Here is a 13310-nt window from a genome sequence, read left to right as displayed (position 1 = left end):
CCAGATCGCCCTGGACAGACACTTGCAATGCTAATGAATCCTGATGCACGATCTCAACTCAAAGGGTTGACTACGTGTTCACATCCATGGATGGTGCTTGGCCCATTGAGTACCTTCAGCAAGAAAACAATCTACTGGAGGAATTCGGTGTCAGAGTGGTCAACATTTTGAGCTGGAACCCGTCATCAAGGAGAGGAGCAGCTCACCTAATTCTCCATGTCCAGGAAAGTAACCATGGACAGGTATGGCTTGTGGGCTCTGAGTCAGATGAGCAGGCTTGATCCAGGCATTTATGGATAGTGGCCTTGGATCAGACCTGTGAAAAGTTTAAGAGAAATTAGAAATGGCAAGAGAGACGTGGAAGGTAAGTGATAAGATTGGAGAGATGGTATGAAGGGGGGAGAAAAAGTGAAGAAATTGGGAGGCTTGAGTGAGAGGTGGTATGAACAAAAAAATATCTGGACTCTGTTCAGCAGCATCATTGGGATGGAGAGGTACAAGGGTGAGGCAGAGAAATTGTTGATATTTTGGGTCAAACTCCTTCCTCAAGATTGATTGGGGGAGAGGTGATACTCAGAATATGGAGGAGAATGAGGAAGGGATGGTGGTCTAGTTAGGATAGATGAACCAGGAGGAGTGAGGGTGGACAGCTGAGGAGATGGAAGATAGAGTTTGGAGATAAAGGCCAGGCATGGAAAGGAAGCAGACAAGAAAGAAGGATGGTGAAGCTTGATGAGCCAGGAAGAAGGTGAATGGGGAAACAGCTGGTGGAGGGTGATGCATGGGAACAAAGTGTAAAGAAATTGATAATTGTCACGTGAGAGGTGAAGTACAGATGGACCAAAGGGAAGGTGGAGAGGATTTGGTGGGTGAAATGTATGGTTAGAAGGTGGATAGACTGAGGAAGGTGAGAGATGAGAAGAGGTGGGGGCTTTCAAGTTGGAAAGGAAAGGGGACCACATTGTGGGGTGTTTCCGCACCATTAAGAAAAGGAAAGCTGCAGCTTTGCCACTGTTCCAGTGGTTCACTGCAGCATTTTGATAGCTTGACCAGGTGAAAATGCCCATTAGTCTGCTTTACAAGCCAGTGTGCTGTTTGTAAAACTACCCCAATCCTTCAGTGAAGCTGACCTACGTGGCTTCATCAACGTTACCACAAACCTTGAGGATAGTGTGATCACCAATAAAATTCTCCACCAGTTTCCAGGATTTATTTTTAATGGTAAATTGATCTACAAATTGAGTCCTAAATTAAGCACAATACATTCGGGGCAGTGAGTTTAATTCATTTGTATTTGGGTTGCTCTGCAAGGCTTGCTTGCTATGTTACATTGGGTATGATTCTTGAGTTCAGCCAGAACCACTAAACTTCAGATCTCCTTAGAGTCAAAGGCTGGATTGCAGGGTTGAAGTGAGATTGCCTGCATAGAATCAAAGAAGCATTCAATTGAATGAGGTACCAGGCCACAAAGGAAAACAGTCCAGTGGTTGGAGTTTGACTGTAGTGCAATACCACAACAGTGATGGAGAAATTCAGTAGGTCATGGCTGAGTCCAAAAGGTGTATTACTGTGTATAACCAATGTTTTGCGTTTGAGCCCTGAATCAAGGTAAGAGCAGAATGCAATGGTTGGAGTTGTATCTTGCAGAAGAATGGCTGGTTGTGGGTATGGTAGGCCCATTATCCCAGCCCCAGTCCTTTACTGCAAGAGTTCCATAGGCCAGGATTACAGGGTCAACTGTGTTCGGTTGCAAAGCAAGGAAACCTGAAATAATAGCTAAATGCTGGAAGAACTCAACCAGTCTAGTAACAACTTTGGAAAGAGAAACAACGTGAACATTTTGAATTGGTGTTTTTCATTAGAAGGATTTTTGGCAATAATCTTCCTCTGTCATAAAATCAGGAATGGGAACATTTGTTGTTCCATTTTATATTCTGTTCCATTGATAACTCACCAAGTGAATCAATCCATGCCTGCATGAAGCAAGATGTGGACCATGTTTTGATATGGACTGTTGCAAAGCAAATAACTTTTTAGAATCCCCAAATTGCTAGACAAGGACAATTATATAGGTCTAGTTAAGCATCTTTGATTTTCTTCAACATTGACTTCCCCACTGTCTATCCCGGTGATCTGAGTTAAATCATCTGAGCCAGCTGATTGTATACAGTGGGCAGTTCAGAGACTGGTACCCCACAAAATGGTTCACTTTGTGTCATCCCCAAATATTTCCAGTTCCCAAATTTGGAGTTTGATGGAATTCTCTCCCCTTCCCTGAATGCGTGCAGCTCCAACACTTCTTTGGAAGCTTGGCATCATGCAGGGCATAGCTGTCTCTTGATTGGCACACCATCCACCACCCTGAATGTTAATCTCCTCCACCAGCAGTGCCTAGTGACTACAGATTGCATTGAACTTGTTCATTGACACTGCTGACATCACTTTCCAAATGTGGCCTCATCCACCAATGAGGAGCAACAGACCACCATACCCATAAGTATCATAGCATGGTGGCTTGGAAATGTGTCCATGTTTTTCCCCTCATTGGAGGTAATCCTGGAGCTTCCATGGACTGAAACAGTTCAAGGTGGCAGCTCACCAACACCTTTCCAAAGCCAATGAGGGTGCCTCAGATCCTGCTTTTAATAAAATGGTAATCCAAGAACACAGAAATTCAATGATAAATAAACTGTTGGTGGGTCCAGGGAGGAAGATGGGCATTTCACGTCAAAGCTCTACTACGGAGTTATGGACAGCTGTTAGCACCTCAAAACTCTAGTGGGTACCATCTATGCTGTCTCTGCAAAGAACTCCAAAGCCACCTGCAGGATAATAAAGCAGCATTGGGGCCTCCTTGGTTCACATCCACAATTAAAGTTCCTTCAGCTACAATGACAAACGGCGTCATTCACACGCCTGACCCATGTGTTCTCTGAGCTTCGTCAGAAAGAGGTTACCAGATGGATTGATGAAATGATTTTGATACATTCTCTTCAGAAAGTTAGAATACCACTACTGACACATTGGGATGCCTAGTCCATGATTTCTTGATATGGAGGAGAAGCACTCCGGATGAGTGTTCACTACTTCCAAATTGTCCACCCATTGTGTCCCTTGCCTATGGTAGAGTCTCCCGCTTTCACATGGGCTGAATGGAGGTCACCTGAAAAGCCCCAGAAGGAAATTAGTTCATCCCCTGTTCTTAGGGGCTACCTAAAAAAAAGGAGACATGTTAGCAGGATTTCTGAGTGAGGACACACCAGCAGAGTTTTGGATGATTTCAGTTTATAGAGAGCAGTTTGAGTTTAATAGTCTAGAGTTGTAAATGAGGCAAAGCAGCCTCAGGGTTCACTTCAGACCCTAAAAGGACTTTGTACAATTCATTTTTCATATTATTTGTCTAAACCTCAAAGACTTGGGTTCATTCTGCTCAATCTCTCACACAGAATGATCTTCCCAGGCCTAAAGACAACCAGCAACTAAATGCTGAAAGAGGTATTGAAATTGTAGGAATCTTTGTATCCATTCTGAGACCTGGGCAGTTAATTTGTTTTCTTTTGTTCCCTCCTGTGAAAAGATAATGCTTCCCAAAAACTAGATCCTGCAACTTTCAAACCTGGACTCTTCCAAAAAAATGTGGGGCTGCAAGTGTCAGGTCTTCTTCAACTTAATTAATAAATCCCAACAGGAAATTTGGGAGAAGCTTCTTTTCTTGGAACAATAAGAACGTGGAACATCTCTCCATTGGTAGTAGTTGGGGCAAAGAGTATGGAGGAGCAAGAGTGAAATGGAAATCAACATTGGTTGGGTTAGATGAAGGGAGTTGGGACTGAGAATTGGACACAAACGTCGACATGAACCTTTGGGTTGAATGTCCTGCTTTTGGGCTGTGATGACATGGCAAATTATGTACCTCTCAATGTGGACCAAAGAAGGTATCACTTTTCACAGCCTCTCAGAATCCGAATTTATTGTCATGAACATGTCACAAAATTTGTAATTTTGCTGCAGCATCAAACACGTGCTTTTCGCGAAGTGTTTTTTCTCATGGCTTAGAATGTAGAGAATCTACACTGCCTGAAATAGAACTTGAAATGACAGCTATTTGATTGAGGAACTAACTGATGGAATTGCTGTAGTTAGCATTATATTTATGCCGCAATTTGGGAGGATTTCCCTTTAGCCACCATCAGTAGTGTGTGAGCATGTCAGCTACTGGTCTCCATATGTTCCCTTGAAGTTCAATAGTCAGCTAGCACTTTTTTTTGTGCAGAGCTAAAGATGAAAGGATAAGATTTCCCCTCTACATTTTCCTGTTAAGAATCTGTTTCTTGCTTTTCTTCTGCCCTGGTAAGATCTCCACATGATTGTTTTCTTCTGCCCTATCTACATGAGAATCCACTTTCAAAGAACGATGAACCATTATTCCAAGATCTCTCTGTTCTTCTGCTTTCCTCAATGCCCTCCCCTTCACTGGATATGTCCTGTTTTGATTATTCTTCCCAAAATGAATATTTGGGAGTACAGCGATATGGATTTGCTGGCTGCAGTGAGGCATCTTCTGCAGAAATGAGGCACTTCAACGTGCTTTCTCTCCTCATCCCACCCTGAGCCACAATTTTCAGGTACTTCGTCAAGCTGATGTGGGAGCACTGAGCAGGCTCGCTCAGGGTGGCTGCCATCTGCCCTTCCCACGCCTGCTTGTTCTCCTGACACAGTATATCTGTGATCCTCTGCATTTGTTCGTTTCTGACTTGCGAGCTGTTCAAATTCCCAACAGTTCTCAGTTATGAAACCCCGTCATAACCCAGGGGTCTGCCTGTATTTTGGGCCCTCGTAATTTTCTATTCATCACTTGATTCCCTTAGACTCCTTTATTCCAAAGAGAAGGACCCCAAAGTTGCCACAAAATTCATTCACCAGTACTCATTGAACGATCTTGATTACATTAGAGTTCATGATTTGTTTTCAATTGAATTTTGACTAAAATTATAATCTTCATTTAGGATGTGACATTGCCAATGACCTTATCACAAAATATTGGATTAACCTGAACTCTGTGGAAACATAGCAATTGTGACGGCATCTTTCAATGAGGTTGTAGTAATGGGAAAATTACAGACTTGTCTTTATTTCACTGTCTTTGACGTTTCTCTTTGTGTGTGTGTGTGTGTGTGTCTTTCTCTTTCAGAGTTGGAGTTGATCCTGATCAGGATCCTGCACCCAATAACGAAAGTTTCCAAGAGAATCAAGGCGTAAGTAATTATAGAGTAATCAAGCCATGGGCAAGTAGGTTACCATGAGTGCATTTGACCAACTAGTAGCGTGCAATTTCATCTGAATCCCAGGTGAAGACTTCCTGTAATCAAAAGCAAAGTTAAATTTGAATTATTGTCAGTTAAGGACCTGAAAAGTATTTGTCTTGTGTTTTCTGTGATAATTTTGCGTGCTCTGCTTCCTTTCCAAAAATGAAGTGGTATCCGAAAGCTTGATTCGGAGTCTTGCGTTCAAATCCCTTTCTGGCAACCAGCTAATTTAGATTAAAATCAGAATTTTAAATAAGGTTCACTAATGGTGACTGTGCATTAAGAGCAAAACCTACTTTGCTCTCAAACACCTTTCAGAGAAGGACATCTGCCATATTCACTATGTGAATCCAGACCCACCAATGCACTTGACTGTAAATGGGTCAGTGATAAATGTCACGTGAACAAATAAATCTTTTTTAAAAAATCCTTGAAAATCTTACAATGAGATGGCTCACCAATTCTAAAATTAGCACAGATCAAAAAATATAGTTTATTTGTCATGTTATAACCAAGTACTGTGAGAAGGGTTCTTCTTCAAGCTAACTAACTGGCTATCTCTAACATTCATACACCCATGTAAGGAACACAATTTACAGATTATAGAATTACAATCAAAAGAAAACTCAATTACCAAGTAAGGGCAGCATGAAGGCACTGTCGTGGGGTCCATTCAGGAGTCTGATGGCCGCGGGGAAGAAACTGCCTTTACGCCTGATGATGCAAGATTTCTCCACTCTTAATGGGAAGAGGAAGAAGAGATTTTTTTTCAGGGTGTTGTGGGTCTAACATGCAATTTTTCTTTGGCAACAGGAGATGTAGCTGGAACTCGAGGAGCCAGGGGAGGTTTGGTTAATTTTCTGACCTACTTCCTGTTGTTCCTTCCAGTTTTGAGCACACACCACTAGGGCAGATGGAAAGTTTGAGTTGTGATCATTGAACTATAGTTCAGCCCACCATGTCCATGCACCCCAAGGTACTTGCCTATACCAATCCCTTTTACCCACATTTGGTTTATATGGGCAGAGGTGTTAAAATGGTGGAGGAGGATTCCTGAGTTCAGCAGAACTTGGCATCTTTGTGATGTTGCCCAACATCACTGATCTCTCTGTTGTGCTCTCCATTAGCTATGGTGTCCCTTCCTCCAGCCTAATCCCATTAGTTCTCGACTTGTCTATCCAGAACAGTCCTGTGTCCACTGGTTAAAAAGTTTTAACTTGGCCAAAATCCCTTTGCATAGAGAGCCTATGAAGCTGGAATTTAGAGTCAAGGGAAGTGTTATCCGATGGAAGTATTTAAATTTGTTAAGATGTAGCTGAAGAGTGGGACTGTTGTACGGAATCCGTTCCTACAACATGAATTGGAAGAGAAAAAAAACTTGCCCAGAATATTTCCCTTAAACTTTCTCCCTTTCATATTTAAATGCATGTTCTCTACCACTTGACGCATATTTCCCTCGGCAAGATTCTGACCGTCTATCCTAGATTTTTTAATTTTAGCAATACAGCACAGTTACAGGCTCTTCTAGCCCACAAGACGGTGCCACCCAAATATACCCACATGACCAATTAACCAACTAAAACTGTACGACTTTGGAACATAGGAGGAAACTGGAGCACCCATAGTAAACTCACGCAGTCACAGGGAGAAGGTACTACTTGCAGACAGCATCAGATTTGATCCCAGGTTTCTGGTGCTGGAATAGCATTACGCTATCCTACACTAACTGTCTACCCTATTTATGTCTCTCACAATTTTATAAATCTCTTTCGGGTCTCCCCTCTGACGCTCCAGAGAAAACAATCCAAGTTTGCCCAATATTTCCTTGCAGCTCATCCCCTCTGCTCCAAAGTTGTGCAGAATGGAAAGAGGCCCTTTGGTTCAACTCATCCATTTCGACCAGGTGGTCTCCCTGATCAAGCCCTATTTGCTTGTGTTTGGCCCACATCCCTCAAGCAATTGTGAAGCAAAAGTAGGTTAATGGGATTGAGATTTGGGTCAGCCATGATGTCATTTGAAACGAATGGTGGGGTTCTTGTTCCTGAAAGAGATTTTCAAGGTGGCTTTTGAAAGTAGTTGAAAGAAACTGGTTTGAGGCCAAGACAGTGAAGGCTAAGACAGAATGATGAAGAACTGGAGACAACAAAAGGATAGATTGCATTGCTTAAGGGTACCATAACAAGTGGGGATTGGGTGACCTTTTCTGATTTGTTTCAAGTACAGATTCAGTTTCTGTTACTGGCACTAATGAATGGTTTAAACTTGCTGTTGAGTAGATCAGATAACATCAATTAATGGCAGTGTTTGTGTTGCGAAATCTATTCATTAACAAGGGCTTGGTATTAATACCAAACTTGATGGATTTCACATTTGCACCTAAAACATGACTGGTTTAGCTGGATTTAAATGGAAGGAAGACACCCGAGAAAAATCAGGAAGTTAAAGGAGGCATAGATCAGATGGCAAGCAGACAAATTCAAGAGAATCTCTTGAGCATGGTGAAGAGGGATATGAGGGCTGAAATAGGTTTTGAGATGGCTATGGCAGTCACTGGAAGGGAGGATCCAAAATAATTTTGAAAAAGAACAAAGCGGCCACTATTGAAAGAATGTCCTTTGAAGGATTAGGATGGGCATCTATTGGTAGAACCAGGGGATATAGGGAAGATCTTAAATAAATATTTCTGATTATGTTTGCTATGGAGTGGGAGGGGAGGGAGGAAACTCAAGATAGTTGAGGGCAGCCATTCTCAACCTTTCCTTAGGACTCTGCTGAGTTTATGGGCTCCCTTCCCTGTGAAGCAGTCAAATTTATTTGCTTTTCCTCTGGGAGGCGGGGGGCACATACAATCCCTGTTAAGATTGGCTGGTCTGGGGCATGTCTGCTTCAGTCATGAAGGGGTGTCAGCAGTTTTAGATTGTATCAGGATGAATAAATCTCCATGTCCTGACCACGTGAAACCCAAAATATTGTGAGAAAGCAGAAAGAAAATGATTAGGGCCTTGACAGGAGAAGTTCTAGAGGATAGAAATTGTCTGAAAAGGCCCTAAGGATAATTTGGGTAATAACAGACCTGTTAGTCTGACATCAGTGGTGGGGAGAATGCCTTCTGACAGATAGAATATTGACTTTTGGGTGGCCATGGGGACAACTGAGGAGAGCCAGCATGGTTTAGTGCATGGGAAATTGTCTCATAACCTTGATAGAATTTTTTCATGGCGGTGACAAAAAGGTTAGACAAGGGCAAAGCAGTTGATGTCATGTATATGGATTTTAGTAAAGCATTTTCATTAAAGACCCACATGGTAAGTTGGCTTGGAAGGTTAGGCCACATGAGAGAGGAGACCAACAGGATAAAAATTAGCTTTGCGATGGGAGTCAGAGTAGTTGTTGAGGGTAGTTCTTTCCAGAATGGAGGGCCCATGACCAATGGGGTGCCTTTGCATTCAGTATTGGAATCCTTGCATTTTGCAATATTTATTTGTGGCAAGTTGAGTAAGTTCACTGATGATGAAAATATGTGCTGTGATGGACAGAGAAGGTTAATAAACAAAAGTGCTGGAAAAACTCAGCAAGTCTCACAGTGATCATGGCTCAGGCCCAAAACATTGGATAAATATCTTGGCCTTCGATGGACACTGGGGGACCTGTTGAGTTTTTCCAGCACTTTTGTGTATTAATTACAATCATTATGTGTGAGAAATGTTTCCTGACTTTGCACTGGGATCACAATCAGATGGTACAATGGGCTAAAAGATGGCAAATGCAGTTCAACTCAGAAAAGTGCAAGGTGCTGCATTTAGATACATTGAACCAAGGCTGGACTTGCTCTGTTAATGGCAGTGTCCTAAAGATAGTTATGGAGCAGAGGAACCAAGCTCTTGAAAGATGGCAGTACAGAGAGACAGGGTAACGAAGAGAAAGTTTGGGATGCTTGCCTTCGTTGGTCAGTGGATTGAATGCAAGTGTTGGGACATCATGTTCAAGTTACATGACACTAATAAAGCCAGATTTAGAATGTTGAGTGCAATTATGTTCACCTAGCTCTAGGAAGGATATCATAAAGTTAGAAATAATACAGGAGAGGTTTATGAAATTATTGCCAGGATTCAGGAAATTGAGTTTGCTAAAGAAACTGAATAAAGTAGGCCTGTTTCTTTAGAGCTTAGGAGGTTGAAAGGGGAACTTATTGTGGATTCTGTAAAATCATGAAGAGCACAGATGAGGTAAGAGTTTATTTAAGACAAGAGAAGATGACTTTCAGATGAACAGATGGAGGGGGGGTGGGTCATTAGAAAGGACACAGGGGGTAATGTCTTCATTCAGAGGGTGTTGGAGTATGGAATGGTCTGCCAGATGAAATGATAGAGGCAGGTTTGTTAGTTTGCTTTTAGAAATGCTTGGGTAACTACATGATTGAGAGGTATGGGGCTACTGCAGGCAAGTGGGACTAAAGCAGAATGACACGTTGTTCACTATGGACAAGCTGGACCCATGGGCCTGACCATACTGTAGGACTTTATATTTTTTTGACAGACTTCAGATTCTAGAATCTAGATCCAAAACTAATCTGCTGGAGAAACTGGAGTGTTTATGAAGGGTTCAGACCTGAACTGTTAACCATTTTTTTACTCCCACTGATGCTACTTAAGTTCCTCCAGCAGAATTTTTTTTTAAATAAAATGAAACTGTTCCCACTAACATTAGGTTCAGAGATCTGGAATAAAATTGGGCAAGGAGAATGCAAGGAACAAATTTCCTAAGCAAGAGATAGATGTGACATGGGAGGTACTGTTTTAATGTTGGTGGATCTAATGACAGTCAGGGTTTTCAAGAGGGAAGGGATGCTTGAGGAGGAATAATTTTGGATCATGATAAAAAAGCAGGAATTGTTCTATACTTAGCTGATATATAACTCAATGGGCTGAATGGCCCTATGTGAGCAATGGTTCCCTGTTGTACAGGGAAACCGCTTTAAACTAAATGGAATGGGAGTGTTAATTAGTTCTGATCCAAGCAAAGGCTTGTTTTAATATACCTCAGGCTCTGAAATTTTTAACTAACTACTCAAAAGGAAAAGAAAATTTAAAGCATGCCTGTTTCATCTGTGGGACTGATATTTAATTTGCATATCAGAACTCATCCTGCTCGCTTTCCCTTTAGCTTGGGAGCTTTAAATTTTTGATTCTGTTTCTCATTACTGCTGTAACCGTTCCAAACCTAAATGAACACTGGACATTAAATGCAGAAATTTTATGATTTGAAAACCTACTGATCAGTCTGTGTTAATCCAGTTCTTAGTTCAGACTGCCAAATTGGAGGCAAAACCCTTTGTATTCCATCAAATCGCTCTCCAACCAGATGGCATCAATATCTTCTCCAATTTCCGTATACCCCCCCCCCCCCGCCTCTCTCTCTCTCTCTCTCTCTCTCTTTCTCTCTCTCTCTCTCTCTGTTCCCCCCCCCCCACCATCTCTCTTTCTTCAGCTCTCCATACCCTTCCCTTCTATGAGAGCTATACTTGGCCCTCTACCCTCTTCCCCCATCATTTCTCGGCCTCTTTTCCTTCTACCCTCCCACTGTATCCACCTATTGCCTGTTAACCTGTGTTCGTCCCCCTCTCCCATTCTTTTTATTCAGGTGTCTACCTGATTTTCAACATTCCTGACGAAGGGTCAAGCCTAAAATGTTGTCTCCCTTTTTCCTCCTCCTACAGAACCCCGCCAAAACTCCTCAAACCACTGTATCTCGCACCATCTCTGAACTCATTACTTCAGGTCACCTCCCTGGCACGGCCTCCAACCTCTTTGCTTCCCAACCCTGTACCGCCCGTTTCTAACTCCTATGCAAGATCCACAAACCCAATTGTCCCAGCAAACCCATCGTGTCCACAAGCTCCTCCCCCCACCAAATTGGTCTCTGCTTACTTCGAATTTGTTTTGTCCCTCCCCGGTCCAGTCTCTCCCTATCTATATCCGGGACACTTCACATGCCCTCCATTACTTCCAACAACTTCCAGTTCCCTGAGCTCAATTGCCTGATGTTTACCATAGATATCCAATCCCTCTACACCTCCATTCCCCATAGTGAAGGCCTCAAAGCTTTTTGTTTCTTTCTAGACAACAGAACCAACCAGTCCCCCTCCACCACCATCCTCCTCTGGCTGGCAGCACTTGTCCTCACCCTCAATAATTTCTCTTTCAAATCATAACACTTTCTCTAGGTTAAAGGGGTAGCCATGGGTACCCACATGGGCCCCAGCTATGCCTGCCTTTTTGTTGGCTACATGGAGCAATCCATGCTACAAGCCTACACAGGCAAGGCCCCTCAATTCTTCCTCCACTACATGACTGATTTCCAGTCACATTGCATCCAATAAGCCTCTACCCCAGGACTCCTGCAGTCCCAACTCCATTTTTACCTGACAATTGATGGGTACATCACCACTTGACTTGATTATTGATCGGCTCCCCGTTGATATCCCAGTGTTATGTACTCCATTGCTCCTCTGTCAAATTCCTTGGGGTAGTTACCCATTGATCCACTTGTTAGCCAGTTTGACATCTTGGTGCAAATGTTTTCTGTTCTTTCCTTTCAGGACACTGCACACCCAGAGCGGACAAGCAGGACAAAGCAGGAGAGTGCGTGGCTCTTCAGGCTGTGGTACAGCTTTGACCACAAGTATCCTTTTCCCTGGCAATTAAATGGTTCCTTCCATGGGGCATGTTGAGTTCCATTGTGCACTGGATTTGAGGATTAAGCTGACCCAAATCCAATCTTGGGGAGATTAGTTTGAAAGAGCTTCAAATTATTATCGAATACCTGTTGAGTAGCCTGACTTAAAAATTTTGGCTACCCTTTGCTTCCTGTGGATGCTGAATGACCTGCTGTGTTTCTCCAGCACGTTTGTGCATTGTGTTGCCACACAATGAAACTGGATTGGGAAGTTACCACTCCATATGAAAATAAACTTGCCTCATCAGTCTCCTTTAAACTTTCCCTCACCTTGAACCAATGCTGTCTAGTAGTTGACATTTTCACCTTTAAGAAAAAGACCATCTACCCTGTCTATTCCTCTAAGAATTTTAAAACTGGTATTAGATGCCCCTTGGCCTGCTGATGGTGCAGAGAACCAGTGCAAGCTTGCTATAACTAATCCTCTCTGGTGCAATGTCCTGGTGAACCTCTTCTGTATCCTCTCCAAAAGATCCATGTCCTTCCTGTCATGAGGTAACCAGAATTGCACACAGTTACCTGGAATTAGCTGCTCATGAGGATAAAGGAAGTGAAGATCAGTGATTCTAAAAGGAAATTGGATGAGCATTTGAGGGACATGTATTCAAAATAGAGTAGGAAATAGGACTACCTGGATTGTTGTCAGTGAGCCAGCATCGACCTGGCAGGCTGATAGGCCACCTGGTGTAATGAGTGCAGCTATGAAGCACACATCTGTAGTTTTCTGCAAATATTCTTTCATCAAAATTAGAAGTCATCAGTAGGGAACCACAGTGATTATTTGCTTTGGTGGATTGAATATTTAGTTGTCTTGAACCATTTTTGCAAAAATAGATTTGGTCTTGGCAGAATCACAAGTAATTTCTTGCACTGTGGACTGAAAGTGTCTCTCTATCTCCAAACACTGTTAGCTGATAAAGATGTACTCAATTATGATAGCTGGTATTTTGATGACTTGCTAGCTCCAGAAATAAATAAACTCATTTTGTGCTGTATCTTGAGGCTAGCTGGGAGATTTAAAAAGGAAAATGTTGCTGCTTTGTGAAATCTATTTGCCCCTTAAATTGAAAGGGACAAAGGAATTACCTTCTCGTCTGTATTGCTTTATTGTCACTGGGATTTTTTTTTTATCTTTAGCTTTGCTTTCTACAAAAACCAGGTAATGCACTGGTTTCAAACTTGCACCAAGGAGCTTGCCCTGTGGGGTTCTGTGGTAATAGCTATAGCCCATGTTGGAACTCCACTGCACACATTTTTTTGGTACTTTAC

The 13310-nt window shown here is 42.4% G+C and overlaps 1 protein-coding gene across 3 annotated transcripts in view; it reads left to right on the top strand.

Annotated features, from left to right (window-relative positions):
- Window positions 1-13310, top strand: part of slc9a7 (solute carrier family 9 member 7) — a 197409-nt gene that overhangs the window by 162997 nt on the left and 21102 nt on the right. For all 3 annotated transcript variants that reach the window (XM_069891930.1, XM_069891929.1, XM_069891931.1), the window contains 2 exons: window positions 5192-5255; window positions 11905-11987. In XM_069891930.1, the coding sequence (XP_069748031.1) occupies window positions 5192-5255; window positions 11905-11987 (147 nt within the window). The remainder of the gene's footprint in view (window positions 1-5191; window positions 5256-11904; window positions 11988-13310) is intronic.

The sequence above is a fragment of the Narcine bancroftii genome, chromosome 7 (assembly GCF_036971445.1).
Source record: "Narcine bancroftii isolate sNarBan1 chromosome 7, sNarBan1.hap1, whole genome shotgun sequence".
NCBI lineage: Eukaryota > Metazoa > Chordata > Chondrichthyes > Torpediniformes > Narcinidae > Narcine > Narcine bancroftii.
Note: the sequence above shows the minus strand (reverse complement) of the source record. Positions and strands in the feature narration are given on the sequence as shown.